This window comes from Fringilla coelebs (assembly GCF_963513975.1).
Source record: "Fringilla coelebs genome assembly, chromosome: 3".
Lineage (NCBI taxonomy): Eukaryota > Metazoa > Chordata > Aves > Passeriformes > Fringillidae > Fringilla > Fringilla coelebs.
The window spans coordinates 4,037,188-4,054,712 of NC_140030.1; the positions used below are offsets into that span (position 1 = coordinate 4,037,188).

The 17,525-nt window shown below is 49.0% G+C and overlaps 2 protein-coding genes across 3 annotated transcripts in view; both read left to right on the top strand.

The window, feature by feature from the left end:
* GATA4 (GATA binding protein 4) overlaps positions 1–10,072 on the top strand; it is a 28,240-nt gene extending 18,168 nt beyond the window's left edge. The window contains exons 2-6 of one of the 2 annotated variants that reach the window (XM_084201541.1): positions 854–1,023; positions 3,779–3,904; positions 4,428–4,515; positions 4,821–4,966; positions 5,584–10,072. In XM_084201541.1, coding sequence (XP_084057667.1) covers positions 854–1,023; positions 3,779–3,904; positions 4,428–4,515; positions 4,821–4,966; positions 5,584–5,766 — 713 coding nt within the window. In that variant the 3' untranslated portion in view covers positions 5,767–10,072. The remainder of the gene's footprint in view (positions 1–853; positions 1,024–3,778; positions 3,905–4,427; positions 4,516–4,820; positions 4,967–5,583) is intronic. The other variant, XM_084201542.1, reaches the window with a different exon arrangement.
* A 3,578-nt stretch (positions 10,073–13,650) lies between these two features.
* On the top strand, positions 13,651–16,630 carry NEIL2 (nei like DNA glycosylase 2; the record flags this gene model as incomplete). Its single annotated transcript, XM_084202199.1, has 4 exons — positions 13,651–13,827; positions 14,579–14,910; positions 15,773–15,969; positions 16,314–16,630. The coding sequence occupies exons 1-4, from the start codon at positions 13,690–13,692 to the stop codon at positions 16,628–16,630; spliced, it is 984 nt and encodes a 327-aa protein (XP_084058325.1). The 5' UTR covers positions 13,651–13,689.
* Between the last annotated feature and the right edge of the window lie 895 nt (positions 16,631–17,525).

The following is a 17,525-nucleotide window of genomic DNA, read 5'->3' on the forward strand; positions in this document are numbered from 1 at the left end:
TGCAGGATGTACCAGGAATGAATGGGTGAATGCAGCAAGCCCTGGAGTGTGGCATCAAGCAGGGTACAGATTTCCATGAAAAGCTGAGCCTCTAACAGACATAAATTCCAACAATCCCTGTCAGCTGTCAGCCTGAGCTGGGGTTTGAACCCCAGGGGCATGGAATGGTTTGGGTTGGGAGGGACCTTAAAGACCATCCATTTCCAACCCCCTTCCACAGACAGGGAACCTTTATGTTGTACATGTGGATTCCTGCAACTCAGGAGATGTTCTCTGTGCAGAGAATGGAGTGAAGGCACACAAACCTCCCCTTGGAGGTTCCTCCCCTGCAGCCATTCCCCCCAGCAGAGGGGCTGGGTGAGGAGCATTCCCATGGGGAGCAGGGCACATGGAATGGTTTTCCCTGCCCAGCTGAGATGCAGCTGCCTGACCTCTGGGCAGTTCTGCTCTGTGGGGTTTGTGTTTATCTATGGTCCCAGGAATCTGCCTTGATTGTAACCAGGATTGTTCACTTGCCCCGATCTGCTTGCCCTGGCTATGGCCAATCTTGAAAATTGGATAACATCAGAGCAGAAGGGAAAGGTTTCTATTTCTGCCTCCTGGTATCTGTGTCCCAGCACATCCCTGCTGCCACAGAAGTCCTGTAGCCATGGTAAGGAAATGAGTCCCCCTTCCCAAAAATCCTGGGGGGGCTCCCTTGGGGAAGGAAGATCTGTTTCTTGCAACCTATAAAATTTGAAAATTTGTGATTTCTTGAAATATCCCTTCTGGGCTAAACTGAGAAGCAGAGCAGCAATTACAGGTACGGCCACCTAATTAACAGAGTCTCTTCCCTTCTCTCCCATCCTGGCAGCAGAATTTTTTGATGATTATTCCGAGGGGCGAGAATGTGTCAACTGTGGGGCCATGTCCACCCCGCTGTGGAGGAGGGATGGCACGGGGCACTACCTCTGCAACGCCTGCGGGCTCTACCACAAGATGAACGGCATCAACCGGCCCCTGTTCAAACCCCAGAGGAGGCTGGTAAGTCAAGATCACACATGTGGGAGGAGGAGGAGGAGGCAAAGAAATCTCAGCCAGCTGGAGATGCCAGGGGTGTTTCAACTCCCATCTGCCCAGCTGAGGTCCAGACTTTCAAAACAAGCCAGATTTTCTCATGCTTGGGATACTCCAAGCCCTGGTACTGCTCAGAGCAGTTCTTCAGACACTCAGACAGGCAGTGGAAGGGGCTGTAGGACACAGGGTGATTTTGGGATATTTGGAGGAAGGGCAACTCTTTCCAGTTCCAGCACAGCACCAGCCCATCCTCTCTTACCCACAGGGGTGCCTGGTCACTGCTGGGTGAGCCCCTCACTTCATGGTGACTTTTCTGGATACTTTTTTTGGACACTCTTCTTCCAGATCTGTTGGGTGAGGTGAAGTCCCCTTGTAGGGCAGGTCAGGGCATCCCAAAGCCTCTGGGGTCAGGGTGGGGTATGCACTAGGAACCTGGGGGACAGGAACAGGATTGTTCAGCCTGGAAAAGAGAAAGCTTTGGGTTGACCTGATTGCAGCTTTCCTGAAGGAAGCCTATAGGAAAGATGGAGAGACACTGTTTACAAGGATGACAGGACAAAAGAGAATGGTTTCAAACTAACAGAGAAGGTTTAAATGGGATATTAGGAAGAAATTCTTCCCTATGAGGGTGCTGAGACCCTGGCACAGGGTGCCCAGAGAAGCTGTGGCTGCCCCTGGATCCCTGGAATTGCCCAAGGCAAATGTGGATGGGGCTTGGAGCAACCTGGGAGAGTGAAAGGTGTCTTTGCTCAAGGCAGGGGGTGAAACTTGATGATCTTTAAGGTCCCTCCCAACTCAAACCACTCCATGATTCTGTGAGCTCAGTGTTGATATCTGCTGCTCCCTGCATGTTTTGGTGAGGGGTTTTGGGAAGGTGTCTGTGTTCCCAATGACATGAGTCCATCACGATAGGCTAAGGAGGTTGGGACTGTTCAACCTGGAGAAGAGAAGGTCTTGTGGAGACCTCACAGCCCTCTCCAGTATCTGAAGGATCCTACGGGGAATCTGTGACTCTTCATCAGGAACTGGAGTGACAGGAAATGAGCAGTGGGCACAACTTTAAAGACGGGAAATTTAGGTTTGGTATTAATATGAATTTTTCTCTGTGAGGGTGGTGAGAGTCTGGAATAGGTTACCCAGGGAAGCTGTGGATGCTCCAACCCTGAGAGTGTTCAAAGCCAGGCTGGATAAGGCCTTGAGCAACCTGGTCTAGTGAAGGTGTCCCTGCCCATGGCAGGGGACTGGGGCTAGAGCTTTAAGATCCCTTCTAACCCCTTAAAATTCTATGATCCTACAACATTCTATATTTCATTAACATTCTATGATCATGAACCCAAGCTAAAAGCAGCCACCGGAAAGCCAGATTTCCACACTCCTTGTTTTCCACGAGGCTCCATCCTCACACTGCCCTGCTCTTTGCATCGCTCAGCCCCGTCTGTGCCCAAACCCAGCCGTCCCCTGTGGGTGACAAAAGTGACACGGGCAGCCTGAGCGCTGCCAGCAGCCACGGGCACCGAGCGCCCTCTTGTGAAGCGCCTTTCCAGAGTCCGACTGATCCAGGCAGGATCTCACCCCGGCACCCAGGACCTTCCCTCTCTCATTTACTGGCCTCTAAGGCCTGAGCTTTGAAGGATGGTGGCAAAAGCCAGGCAGGTGCGGAGGATGTGGCTTTTTCTTCCTCCATCTCCCACTGTTTCCCAGCTCAAAACTTGTATTTTATATGGCTTCAAGCCCATTGCTTTCTCCTGTTGCCTTCTGAGCCTGACTAAACCAGTTCACCCAGAAAAGGAACTTTGGGTCTGCTCCCTGTACTAATTCATTAGTGAGACTTCCTATTAATTATCCCTCTTTATCAAGAGGAAGAAAACACTGCTGGAAGCTTCTCTTTTTTTATCTTCCCCTTGAGCTCTATAAACAACATAGCACAAAGTCAGCAAGGAATATGTAACATTTATGGTATTGATAACATTTTCTTGGGATAGCCAGGATGCCTGGAAGGGCTTGGGAGCTGGAAAAGGCAGGATGGTCTGAGATCCAGACACCCTACAGTAGGTGTGTACACGTGCAGGGGGTCTCTAAGGTGCCACTAGAGCTGCTGGAGATCTGGGGCTCTGTTCAGGTGATGTGGGATTCTGGAGAAAAGGAGGTTCAGGGGGGACCTTCTGGCCCTCCACAACTCCCTGACAGGAGGGGGCAGCCGGGTGGGGCTTGGGCTCTGCTGCCAGGAAACAGAGACAGGATGAGAGGACAGAACCTCAAGCTGTGCCAGGAGAGATTCAGGTTGGACATCCAGAAGAATTTCTTCACTGAAACAGTGGTCAGGCATTGGCAGGGGCTGCCCAGGGAGGTGCTGGAGTCCCCATCCCTGGAAGTGTCCAAGGAACAACTGGATGTGGCCCTCAGTGCTCTGGGCAGGGTGACAGGGTGGTGATTGGTCACAGGTTGGACTCGATGGCCTTGGAGGTCTTTTCCAATGATTCTATTTTATGTCTGAGATGGCCCAGGGGAGCTGAGACCCCCTGGAGTCAGTGGAAAGGCAAGAGGGGCGGAAAGAGGCAGCTGGACAACTGCAAAGGGGCAAAAAGACAAAAAGCCAGAAAAATACGAGAGGCAAGAGGAGAGGGAATCCTGAGATGGGGTGGGGTGAGCTGGTTGGGATGTGGGGTGCAGCTGGTGAGGGCATTGCAGGGCTCACTGTTTCCTTGCTCTGTTGTCCCCACAGTCAGCATCCCGCCGTGTTGGGCTCTCCTGTGCCAACTGCCACACGACAACCACCACGCTCTGGCGCAGGAACGCTGAGGGGGAGCCTGTCTGCAACGCCTGCGGGCTCTACATGAAGCTCCACGGGGTAAATCCTTGCTGTGGGAGGGTGCTCGTGGCACCAGGCTGGGGGCTGGGTTCTTCACACAGCTCTGTGCTCTCCTGGAATTGCTTTTCCTGCTGTCCTTTTGGGTTTAGTCCCCCTCAAGGTTATGTCGTGTTTATACCTGCAAGGGGGTGTACACGCTGGGTATGTCTCACTTACTAATTAGGTCTCCTTTGAAAATAAGTCTTAAAACCCTAATAAAACAAGGCCCAGATTCTTCCCACATAAATTCAGGCACTTTAGTAAAAAAGGCAAGTCAGGAGCACAAACACATGAGCTGTAGTTCCCTTCTGGCCCTAAAACACTCAATACTATGGTATGATCTGCCTTCTTATTCCCATCTGGATGCACATCTTGAATCTCCCCTGACCAGGGAATTTGGGCTCCATCTTGTTGTTGTTTTCAATTAAACCAGCTCAACCACAAGTTAGAACTGGAATGATGTTCTCTTAGATGACCTTAAGGACATTTAGAAACCAATGTGCTTTTCTATTTGGACTGGCAGGTTCCAAGGCCTTTAGCCATGAGAAAAGAGGGAATTCAGACAAGGAAACGCAAGCCTAAGAACCTTAACAAAACAAAGGCACCAGCAGGTAAGTATTGAATGAAGGAATTTATTTTATTATGTGTATTTGTGTGCGCATTTGTATCTCTAGGAATTTATTTTATTATGTGTATTTGTGTGTGCACTTGTATTTCTAACCACAGTGCCCTTGAATTAGAGAGATCCAATGACAAAACAGGCCAATTTTTTAAAAAATGGGAGATGTCTAAATACCTGAATATCCTTCCTATTTTAAAATTCATTTTTACCACACTCACTTCTGGGTGAGTGGGCACGACTCTGTACTGAAAGGTCTTTGAAAAGAGCCTGTTTTACCCTCTGGTTTTACCCCAGGCCCATCCAGCAGCGAGAGTCTTACCCCGACCACCAGCTCCACCAGCAGCAGCAGCAGCAGCACCACGACCACCGAGGAAATGCGCCCCATCAAGACAGAACCTGGGCTCTCATCTCACTATGGGCACCCCAGCCCTGTTTCTCAGGTACTGAGGGGAGGTGCTGGCAGTGGGAAAAAAAAAAAAAAAAAAGGGAAATCGGATGGTAGACATGGGGAGAACATCCTCATAACTTTACTTAGGTACTTAAAGACAAGCACCTGAAGGGAGGCTGCAGGAAAAGATGGAGAGAGACTATTTACGAAGGTCTAGAGTGATAGGACAAAGGGGAATGGCTTCAAACTGAAAGAGAGAGGTTTAGATTGGATATTGGGAAGCAATTCTTCCCTGTGAGGATGGTGAGGCCCTGGCACAGGGTGCCCAGAGAAGCTGTGGGTGCCCCATCCCTAGAAGTGTCCAAGGTCAGGCTGGATGGGGCTTGGAGCAACCTGGGAAGGTGGTTGGTGTCCCTGCCCATGGCAGGGGGTGGGAAAGAGAAAATTATTAAGGTCTCTTCAAACCTAAATCATTTTGTGCTTCCAGAATTAGAAAGAAAGGGAGACAGGAGGAAAGAGCCTGCCCTAAGTATCCCACATAAGGTGCAATCTCCACCCCTGCAGCAAACCCAGACACATTTTTACAACAGCACCAGCCCACACTAAAGGGATTTACGTGGTTCTCTAAGGTTTGAAGCTTTTTTTCACAGCATTCTCCTTTTTCCATAGGCATTCTCAGTCTCTGCCATGTCCGGACATGGATCATCCATTCACCCTGCAATCTCAGCTCTGAAGCTTTCCCCCCAGGCTTACCAGTCAGCCATGAGCCAGTCTCCCCAAACCAGCTCCAAACAGGACTCCTGGAACAGCCTGGTGCTGGCTGAGAACCACGGGGACATCATAACTGCATAACCTGACCCTTTCCCTATGAACTCCAGGCTGATCTGCTTGAGAGATTAAGAAGATGCCACGTAATCATCAAGTCAATGTTGTCTCCACCTCCCCTACTCTCCTGCCTTCTCTCCCCTTGTGAGATGTTCCAGCAAAGAGGTAAAGAGAACTTATCCGAGGTGTAGGGGAGCTCTAATGAAATGAACAGAGAAGACTCAAATCTCAGAGTAACTCAAGGATTTGAAGCCTTTTTTCCCCACAGGCTGTAAATGAGCCTCTCTATTTGACTGTCACCACTTACTATGAAACAGCCAGAAACAGAGAGATGGACACAGTTCTTGAGTTTTATTTAACAATTAAATATATGGCATTTTAAGACTCAGACAGTGGTGGAACAGAGACACTTCTTCTGCCACCACCCATTCTTTTCCCAAACAGAAGAAAATGCCATTGTCTTCTCATTACCCAAATTCAGTGATCTTCCACCAAATGGAGCCAGTTCCAGGACAGTTTGCTGAACAGACTTCACTAGGGATTCTTTAGTGGCTTTAGTGGATTTGATATGATGTAGGGCAGAGAAAAAAAGAGACATCCCCCTTCCTCAGCTCACACATGTAGAGCACTGTCTTCATTTTTCTAGATGGTCTGGAAAGCTCATGAATGTCCATATTTAATAGTAACTCCTTTCCTATTTATCACTATGAAATCATGGGACTGTGTTTCTAAAAGATTGTTGGCTGAGCCTGGAGTAGGTCTGTCCAAAGTCAAAGGAGGATTTTGGAAGAAGGAACCTTCTGGAAGAAGGTAGATGAGACCCATGCTGGTCATCAAATCCTGGTGGAAATGGCTGGGCTCTTCCCTGATGGATAGCGACAAGCCAGGTTTAAGATGATTCAAGAGCACAGCAAGTGAAAGATGCTCTTCTAACACTGCTGGGCCACTGCTTTTCAGACAGATAATTTAATTATTTTGCCTATTTTTATGTTGGTTTGGATGCCACTGATGAAATCTGACTGTCACTTATTTTTGGCTGTACTGTGAGTGTCCATTTCCCCCTAACAGCTGGCTCGTGACCATTTCCCACATCTAATCCTTTAGGATTTCACTTTTTGCAACAAGCAGTGGCTTCAGCCCCTACTGGAGGTGGCAGGGGCTGTTTTCCTTATCATGCATGTGCACAGACTTGCTTGCCTGCAAGAGAAGCACAGCTCCATTAAACAAGACTCGACTGTGTACTTGCCCATAAGGCTCTCAGCTACCAGGGAATCCTGGCAAATGGAGTTGGAAGAGATGCTAAGAGCAGGACTCATTCCCTTTTCCCAAAGGGATCAGTCCTGCCTAATCCAGCCCTGACTGCTTCTGGTTTAACAAACACAAACTCCAGCACAGCAGATGCCACAGCTCCCCTGGGCAGCCCAAGTGCTTCACCAGATGCTTCCCATGATGTTTGCATCAACATTTCCAAGGAAGGACAGCTTTGCCTGTCCACGCAGAGAGTTCCTGGGAGACCTCATCCTGCAAGATTCTTCACTCTGGTTTCTGTCTGCTCCCAAGCTCTGTTACCCTTCTTGCCTTCCCAGCTCCTCTCTTTTCCTCCCCCCCATCCAGAACTCGAGTACAGAGTGAAAAATCTCTAAGGGGGATTGTGCAACCCTCTCAAATGTGCTACCCTCTGCCTCCCACTCCACAGGGAGTGTTCTTCCACACAAACTAAGGCACGTGACTTGGTGAAGAGGAGAGTCACGACAGGTTTGAAGCAAAAGAATGGCATTGTGTTGTCTTTGCTTGAACTCACCCTTTTCCTCCCTATGGTGTAAAAGCTTCTCTAAGGAGAAGGATTCAACTGGACTGGTCATGACTGGAGAGTCTCCTACATTCCCCGTTCTCTCCATAGCTCAGATTTGCAGGGTTTTGTAGGGGTGACAGAACCTCCACACTCCCCAGAGAAAAGCACCATGGCAATGGTGCCATGGGAACAGCTGGGTGGTGTTTGCACCAGTTCCCACTGTTTTGTGGAGCTAATGCAGTGTTTAGCCTCATTAGTACTAATTACAGATGAGGGAAAGACAATGAAACATGAATATAAAGAAATTAAATTCTGTGATTCTGTTCAGATCTGCTAGGCTTTAGAGAAGAGGCCAGAAACAGCCCTGAAAAAAAATGAATTTGAGGTGGAAACACAAAGGTGTTTCTCCATTGGCAGGAAGATCTTTAGCAAAACTCCTCCTTGAAGTAAATCCCTTTTGTAAATGGCAGTCGAGCTCTCCTGGGATCTGGCTGTGAATTCCTGGCCATAACACAGCAGCTTGCACCACAAAATGCCACATGGCTCATGCCAACTTTTGAGACATCCAGAACTACCCTGGAAAGCCCCAAGAGGGAGTGGAGCCTCCTGATGAGGATTAAAAGTCCAGACCAACCACAGACCCATTTCTCCTTCCATCTGGGGGCTCACACTGGTTCTCCCTTCCCTTCCCTATTGTTGTGCTCCTCCTCCTTCCCTCAAAGCCAAATTCCCTGGTGGAATTTTTCTCCTGCCCTTAAAACCCATTCAGAGATGCCAGAAAGAACTCTGCTTATAATGCCAGGAGGAAAAATCCCTGCAGAACAAATCTGCCTTATATCCCCTTGTTGGAGATTTATTAACTGGATTTTAGCCTTCCTCAAAGCTTGAAAAGCAATTCTTGAAACAGAGTGAGGAGCATTTACAAGTCCCTGATGACAGAACAAGGTATCTGATTTCAAAAGGTGAAGCTCTGGGGGCTGTGAGGACAGCTTTAGGGGTAAAGGACAACTCTTTGAGGGTAGAAATTAGCTCTTTTGTCCCCCTTTCTGCACCAGAAGCAGAAGTTTGGATACACCAGGTTCTGTGGTTCTTTTCAATCACCCAAAACTGTTGTAGAGCTGCTGTTGGTCCAGGAGATTTTGTCTTTTTCAGGCCAGTGCTGATATCAGGATAGTGAGAGACTGATCTCAGATGAGCATCACCATTTCAGATGGGGTACAAACACACCATAATTGATGAGTCCCCTTCTTCAGGGCTTCTAAAGATCAAATTACAGAATAATTTAACTCAGAAGGGACGAGATCAGGTCTCTCAAGCCTGGTTCAGGCAACTTTTGAATATTCCCAAGGATGGAAATCCCAGCACCTCTCTGGTTCCTATTCCAGTGTTTGACTGCTCTCATGCTGGAAATGTTTTCCAAGAATCACTGGCAAATTAATTATTCACATTTGGGGATTCCCATGTAGGGAGTCATTGTGGGAGGCTGAACATGGTTTCCAAGCCCAGGAATTAGTCAGAGCCACATCGTGCAGGGATGGCCAATGCAGGATGACAAACTCCAGAGGTGACAGACCAAGGGATACTCACAGGACAAGAGGATTAAAGTGCTGCCACTGGCAGGACACTCAGCTCCTTCCAGCAAAAGGAGCAATTACAAGATTACAGGTTCCACCTGAGCTCTGCTTTCCTGCCCCTGACAGGGGAGGCAGAGCTTATTTCAGTAATGAACTAGATACAATTATCAGAGACCCATTAAGGCAAAGTAATTATTGGTTTTATTATTGCTTTTATTGCTGGAGAACCTAATGAGATCCATACCAGGTCCTACACAAATACAGGACTGAGAACTATCCCTTCTCTGAGGAGCAAGAGGGAAGGGCCCACTCCTGCAAAACACCTCAGCACATTTAAAACTGCATTTGTGGGATTTGTTCCCCTTGAGATCATCCCTAATCAGGAAAATCTTGATGCTGAAGGGTTTACAGCACAGGTTTTGGGGTGTTAAACACTGGCCCAGTGGCCACCAAAGCGATATGGGCAGATGAGAAGCAGGACAGGGAGCAAGAAAGGTCATTTAACCACTTCTAAATGTCTTTGCTCTTTGTGGAAGTGCAGTATCTTGACTCACTTCAGTTATTCTTTGTAAATTGATCAGACAAGATCCACAGATCACTTGCAACCTTATGGGCTTGGATGGAGAGGGTGCAATCAGGAGGAGCTCAGGAATATTGCAAGGGAGCTTTAAAACAAATCAACAACTCTCAATGTAACATTGAAGCTGTGACTATGTCAGGGGTGATGTTTTGTTTTGCTTTTTTTTTTTTTTCTCCCCATGTATAAAGTTTGAAGCTTCCCAGGTCAACTGGGAAGGTCTCATGGAAACAGACACTTATTTGTAAGGGGGAGAGAGAAACCAACCAACTGAACAAGCTGTAATTATTTAAAGATGTAAAAAAATATCTATTATGAAGTAGTATGGCTACCAATCCACGTAACTTCTACACCTTTAGAACTAATGGAAATAAAACAATGATAATAAAACCAGAAGGTTTCTGCTTGATTCTGTCTACCCTCGTAGGCTTCTTGGGGAGGGCAGGGGGTATATGATGAAATACTGAAAACATGAAATGCACCTGGAGAAGAAATGGTGAAGTGGGTCCTGTCCCAGAGAGCTCACAATGAAAAAATTACAGGGAATTTAAAGTCAGAAAAGATGTGATTAGGTTTTTCAGAGCCCTGTTCAGTCAAGTTTTGAACCCCAAGGTAGAAATCTCACCACCTCTCTGGGTTCCTGTTCAGTGTCTGTAAACATTCCTCATGGTGGAAATGTTTTCCCAAATCATAGAATGTGAAGGTGTTGGAAGGAACCCTAAAGCTCACCTAGTCCCAGCCCCTGGCATGGCCAGGGACACCTTCCACTAGAACAGGCTGTTCAAGGCCTTATTGAACCTGGCCTTTGACACTTCCAGGATGGGGCAGTCACAACCACCTTTGGCAACCTGTTCCAGTGTCTCAAAGTTAATAATTTCTGACCACCCTCAAAGTTAATAATTTCTTCCTAATATCTAATCTAAATTTCCCCTCCTTCAACTTGCACCCATTACTCCTTGTCCTATATAAAATTCCTATTTAACAAATATTAGGTTATTAATGAGAACCAAAATCTTTGGTAAATTAATTGCCTAGACCTGGGAATTCCCAAGCAATAGTCACTGCAGGAAAATCAATGTTGAGCCACACAGAGCCCCCTCCTATATGTAGGATTTGGGATGGCCAACACAGGATGAAAAACTCAGAGGTGACAGACCCCGCTTGGAGCAACTCAAAGCCAGGCTGGACAGGGCTTGGAGCAACCTGGTCTAGTAGAAGGTGTCCCTGCCCGTGGCAGAGAGGTGGAACTGGATGATCTCTAAGGTCCTTTCCAACCCAAACCAGTCTGTGACTATGATTTTAATAAAAACAAGGAAAAGGCCCTGAACACAGCAGAGAGGGGAAAAGCCCTTGGGGACACTTAAAAATCACCATGACTCAGCTCTTTGGTCTTCTCACCGAGTTTTACTTGGTAGGCCTTGTTCAGCCTGAACGCTTCCAGCTGAAGTCAGAGCCAACAGCCTGGAGCCGAAATCAGGCTGTCAGCAAGGGCTGTGCTCAGCCGCCTCCCACTCTGCAGGGGCACAGCCCTGCTCTGAGCACCCAACCACCCTGCCAGCTACTGCCCAGCTTCCTCCCCAGTCCAACCGGTTTACAGACCGGTACAGCTGGTGGGGTGCACAGGATCAGCGCCTGGAACCGCCCATCCCTCCCCAGCAGCCAACTGGGGAGCTCCTCTGCCTTTTTGGGGAGGGGAGGGAGGATCTTCCTCCCCTATAAAGAGGTGGGTGGAAGGGGTTTGACTGCCTAGTCCTGTTGGGGGCAGGTGGAGGTGCTGGGGGCCGAGGAAGGGCTGTGAGGAGGAGAGGGGAGGTAATGAAGTAGGGGGGAAGGCTGCCCAGCCTGCTCCCCAAATGGATGCACAGGGTGGGCCTGGGGAGAGCAGTGGATGAGAGCTGGATGCAAGAATGTGGGGCTTGGGGGAAAAGCAGTGGGTGCCTTCACTGCCCTGGGGTGGTGTGGGTGAGAACGGGGTGGGAACTCAGTACCTGCTCTCTGAGGATGGCTGCAAACTGATGCTTGCACACCCCTGACTGCATGTGGAGGGTCAGAGCTGTGCCCTGAAGTCCCTGCAGGAGCCTTGCCCAGGGGTATAAGGTCACAGGGAGCCTTCCTGCAATCCCTGGGTGCAGGCAGAGCTTGGGTGAGCGGCATGAGGCTTGTCCTTGCTCTGTTCTGCTGTGGGTGCTGGGCCTTTGTCTGGGCACAGGGACTGGGAATGAGCCCATCCAGGGGGAGGGTTTGTCCTGGAGGCCTGGCTCCCTGCCCCAGATCTGCAGAGGTACCAGCTCAGGTACCATGCTCATGCTGAGATGGGTGTCATGCCCTGCAGAGGGCTGGGGATGGCTTTCCTCCCCTTCCTCTTTGGAGAGGGGAGTGCTGAAGTCAATCTAGAGTAAAAATGTGAAATAAGGAGGTACATGGAGATAAAGGAACCAGGTACATGGGATAAGGATGGCAGATGCTGGTGGTTCTTTGTGGTGGGGAACAGGGCAGTCTTTCCTCTTGAAGAGGAGTGTTCCTTTGCTGTCAGACAGGCTACAGCTGGGGCAGTGTGAGCATTAATACTTTACAGAGCTCCCAGCACTTCCAGTCTCTCACAAGGAGCTGTGGAGAGCTGACTTAGGAGCAGCCAGAACTCTGCAGGCGATGAACTTCCCTGGGATGTGAGCTCTGGGCTCACAGGGCTGTCCTGGCACGCAATCTGTGAAGCCAGTGCCTGGATAGTCAGGGCAGACTCCTTGGATGACCTGTGCCCAGCTGCTTCCAGGGATCCAAACTGCTTCTGGTGCCTTTGGCAGCAGGAGGATCTCTTCAGTTGTCTCTTGATCAATGTAACATGCAGCTTTTTTCAATAAAACTTGGGCAGGCCTGTGACTAATCATTACATGCCCTTGAAGTCAGAGGACTAAAGCTCAGTCTTTTACCCTTGCTAAATCTAGTTTTGATGACCACTTAATATCTGTACCTAGATCTAAGATAATAAATTAATGTTTCCTAACATTAATTTAGGGATGTTTTCCTCTTGAGCCCTTCCAAAAGGGATTTGGTTTGTGCTGCAGCACAGGAATGGCTGGCATGAGGTGGGAATTGCTCTTCTGGTGGGGGGCCCTAGGATTGCTGTTGATTTTCTCATCAAGCTGTCTCAGAGCTGTGCCAGGTGCCTCAGAGCCCTGTACTGAGTGCTGTGGAGTTTGAAGCTGAGCCTCTGCTCAGTGCTGGTCTCTGGGATTAGTCTGCAGGGAGAACTAGTGCTGTGGGATGAAAGCCAAGCTGAGCTTTCTTGGTACACCCACAGCCAGGAGAAGTCCTCAGAAGAACTGCAAATAACTGGGACTTCATGCCAGAAATAACTCCTTATGTGTTGCTGTGACTTCCTGGAAGGAGCTGTAGGATGGTGCTGCCTCATCTCCTCCTCATCCAGAGCCTTCTGCTCCCAGATGCTGTTAGCAGAATGCAGGAATGCTCCCCAACTGGTTCCATGCCATTGCAGTCAGCGGGGCAAGCAGTGGGTAAAGCCAGGGGTGGGGATGTTCTAATTCCAGGGCTGATCTTTCCATGGGAGCAGCACATCCCATGGTGTACAGGGAAAAAGATGGGTCACTGGCCTGTGCTGGTTCTGGGTCACTAATCATAAAATTACAGAATGGAATGGGTTGAAAGGAACTTAAAGATCATCTACTTCCAACCCCAGTGATGTGGGTGGGGAAACCTCCCACTGCCCCAGGAAAAAAAGGACTTTGGGAGATTCCCCAGGCTAAATTCCCACTTGTAGGATGAAAACTGCCATTGGAGTATGTTATTCAGGGCTGTGTTGGATTAAATTATATATATCTGCTAGGATGGAAACTCCTTCACCTCCCTGGTCCTATTTATCTTCATGGACTTTGCCACAGGAACTTGAGGAAAATTAGGAGAATGTTTTGTGTATTTCTGAGTTGCAGCTTCCCTTCAAGTCTAGGGCAGAGTGTGACAAGGACCTGCTAATCCCTCCACAGCTGCTGGAGATGCCAGAGGGCCCCTCAGTGAGGAAGTTCCAGCTGCTGACGTCCCCTTTTGTGGGACAAGTGGTGGCCAAGGTGGGGGGAAGCAGCCGGAAGCTCAGTGTGAATGACCTGAATGCCCTGAGGCTCCAGGACTCCCAGGTGAGTTGAATTTACAGATCCATGACAAGTCTGAGGGCAGAAATCCCCATTGTCCCACACCTGGGTGACAGAAGGTGCAGAACCTGTGAATGTTTCCCTGAGGGTTTCACCTGGCTCAGTTGAGATGTCTGTGCTGTGGGTACTTGTCAGAAGTCACACTGGGTCGGTCCTGCTGGGGCTTCACTGGCCTGACACCTCCAGATGATGATTTGGACCTGACTGGCCAAACCCTGTTGCAGCCTCACCTCTGATTAAAGGTGCGAAATTAAAACACAAAATGTGCCCAGCACAAAGTGGGAAGAGGAATCAGAAGTGATGATGACAAATTTCAAACCCCTGAGTGTCTGTCCTGGTGGGCCTGATGGGAAACCCTGTGAGGGATTCAGAATTGAGTGGCATCGAAACACCCTGTGCTTCAGGCAGGCAAATAAAGGAATCTGCAAGGATGACCCCAGCTCTGAGGGGGATGGCTTGGGTGCTGATGAATCCCATGTTCAGGGTGAGCTGATGTGCCTTCTAATAGAGGTTGTAGAAAATAAGTCACTTGTATGGAAACAGCCAGAGGTTTTACCCCTGGAAGTGTTCAAAATCAGGTTGGATGAGGGCTGAGCAACCTGGTCTAGTGGAGGCTGTCCCTGCCCATGGCTGGGGGCTTGGAATGAGATGAGCTTTAAGGTCCATTTGAACCCAGGTCTTTCTAGAATGTTACGATCCTTTATGGATCATCAGCACATCCCACCTCTTTTCTCAGGTTCATGGGAAGAACTTGTACCTGGCATTTGTGGCAGCTGAAGGTCTTGTTGGACCAACTGCAGAAGAGACAGCGCTGCAAAGAGAGGCTGCCTGTGGGGCACACTGTCCTGCCCAGGGACAGCAAGGACAGGATGGTGTTCCACATCCCCATTCCCAGGATGAGGAGCTGCAGGAAGCCCAGCACTCAAGATCTGAAGCCCCAGAGGCAGCAGAGGGTCGGGGCAATTGGCTGCGCATCCACTTTGGCATGTTTGGCAGTGTCCGGGCAAACGAGTTCTCGAGGGCAAGCAGAGCCAATAAAAGGGGGGACTGGAAGGATCCTGTGCCCAGGTATGTCCTCCTCTCTTTTCTTCCAAACCAAATCTGTGTGGGAATGCTCTTAGCCTTGATTTTCTCTGATAATTTTTAAGGCATGAGTGAATGTGGGGTATGTTCAACCAGAGAATCCACAGTGGAATTGTAGGATGCAGTTGTCTGGGGATTATAGTACCAGCTCTGCTAAGATTTTTATCTTGAAGAGAGAATTTTTAGGATGCCAGGCTGAATCACACCCTAAAAATGCCAGTTTCTCCCAGTTACGTTTTTTTTTAAAAGCCTTGGATAAATAACAAACGTCTCATACACCTGGAATCACAGGCTGCAGTGATGCTGTAAAAGGCAGCAGTGAACTGAAAACATGGCTATGGTTTGTGTCCTATATCCCACTGGAATTGTACAGAGCAAGGCGGACCAGCTTCCCAGAGAAGCTGTGGCTGCCCCTGGATCTCTGGAAGTGTCCAAGGCCAGGCTGGACAGGCCTTGGGGTGGGGGAAGGTGTCCCTGCCCATGGCAGAGGGTGGCCCAAGATGATCTTTGGGTTCTCTTCCAACCCAAACCATTCTACAGTTCTATGATTTTTTTTTTTTTTGAAGGATGACTTTATTTCTATACAAGTATTTTTAGACACAGTTTTTTGTGCTACTTTTAACATCCATTTCTCTGATTTGTGGGCTCACCTGCTGAAGGCTTTATCAACCAGGGTCACAGGGCAGCAGAAGGAAAAACTTTCTACCAGCTGTGTGGGTTCACCACCAAGCCTCATGGCTGCAGTTGTTAAAGATGCCACCTAGCCTTGAGACAGTGGCCAGCTGCAGAGTACAAGTAGTTCAGAGATGTTTCTGATGAGAAACTCCAACTTCCCTGCTTCTCCCAGGCTGGTTCTGCACTTTGAGAGTGAAGGCTTCCTTGTCTTCTACAACTGCCGGATGCTCTGGTGCTCCTCTCCCAGGGCTGATCCTGCTTCTGACATCCTGTCTGTAGAATTCCACCGAGGCCGGGCGCTGCGTGCTCTCTGTGCATCCGATCCCATCTGCTACACCCTCCTAGACCAAAGATATTTTTCAGGGCTGGGTGAGTTCCAGGGAATAGGGGCAGAAACAGAAATGGAGGAAGGTGGGTGGGATGTCTACAGATGTACTAGTGCATGTCTGGGCAGTTTTCTCTTTAGTTTAAGAGCTTCTGGTTGATCCATCTGAGGGCATGTGGTCATCTTCAAGGTCTGAAGCAGTAGAGGGAAGAGAACCTCGTCCAGACAAATGCCAGCTCTAAGTCCACTCTTTGGATGCCACCTCTGGTCCAGGGAATGGTGTTGCTGGCTGTGATCCTTGAGGCAGAAATCACAGGTTGGAGCCAGCAGCCTGTATTACCTTGATTAGAAATATCCTTGCTGTCTCCTTGTTTCTGACCCCTTCCAGGGAACATCATCAAGAATGAGATCTTGTACCTGGCCAGGATCCACCCACTAACACCAGGCTCCCTCTTGGCTCTCTCAGATCTGGAGCGTCTGCTGGACTGCGCCCTTCAGTTCAGCTCTGAGTGGCTGCACAGCAAACTGTGTGGCCAAGGGCTGCACCCCCAGGTGTACCAGAAGGAGCAGTGTCCCCTGGGACATCCCCTGATGAAGGGCACTTTTGGACCCACGGGTGGCTTCAAGAGACTGACGTGGTGGTGCCCTCAGTGCCAGCCTGCGGTGCTGCCAGGGGATGGGGACCCTTCCCCAGTCACTGAGTGATCTGTCCTGCAGGGTGCTGGGTGGTCTCTGAGCCATGCTCTTTGCTGTCCTAGAAGGTCTCTGTGGTTTCTTTTAGGCTGTTGAGTTTGGCCCTTAGGGAGTTGGCAGAGTTAAATGCTCAGTGGACGTCCCAGGTCCCCTGAGTGGCTGTCCATGGTTTTTTTTTTGTCACAGTGGCACCACAGTGTAAAGAGTTTGACCAGGTCTGAGGTGCATTGGTTGCCCTGTTCAGGTGGCAGTGGATGGGAAGAGTAAAGGGTTAAGCAGGGGATTGCTGTGGTCTGAAGTGACCCTGTCCCTTGACCCCAGAGGAGTCAGCAAAACACAGGATATCCCTCTGCCTAAGCAGCTTGATTAATTAGGAATTAAATAATCCTGCTCTGTTTGGAGCTGAATACCTGTGTGTTGTGATTGGGTGTGGTTAAACATGAGGGGCTGTTCCCATGTAATCTGACAGGAACAGCTCCCTCCTTCCACATCAACGTGTACAAAATATGCGTCAGCAGTGCTTGGTGGAGCTCATCTCTGCACCCACAGGTTTCAGCTTTGTGGCAAACTGCCAATTCCAGATCTCACTGTAAAAACTTAAAAAAAAATTACAGTGTGTGACAGTGTTGCATAAAACTCAAGATCTCCAAGGAAACCTGAAAGCAGAAAGGTTTGGAAATAGAGCTGTGTCTCTACACTAGGTGGGAACTGCTGCTGTCCTCTCTCCCTGGGATTTGAGTTTATTTGAATAATAAGTTGACTTGAACAAAAAAAATAAAAGCTGGAATTAGAATCAGCGATGTTCATCTCAAGTGTGTCCTTTCTGGCAGTTTCTTGGTTAAAAACTGGGGTGTACCTGGAAATTCCAGCTGCCTGGAATTGGTTAACAGGTGCCTGTTGAGGATGG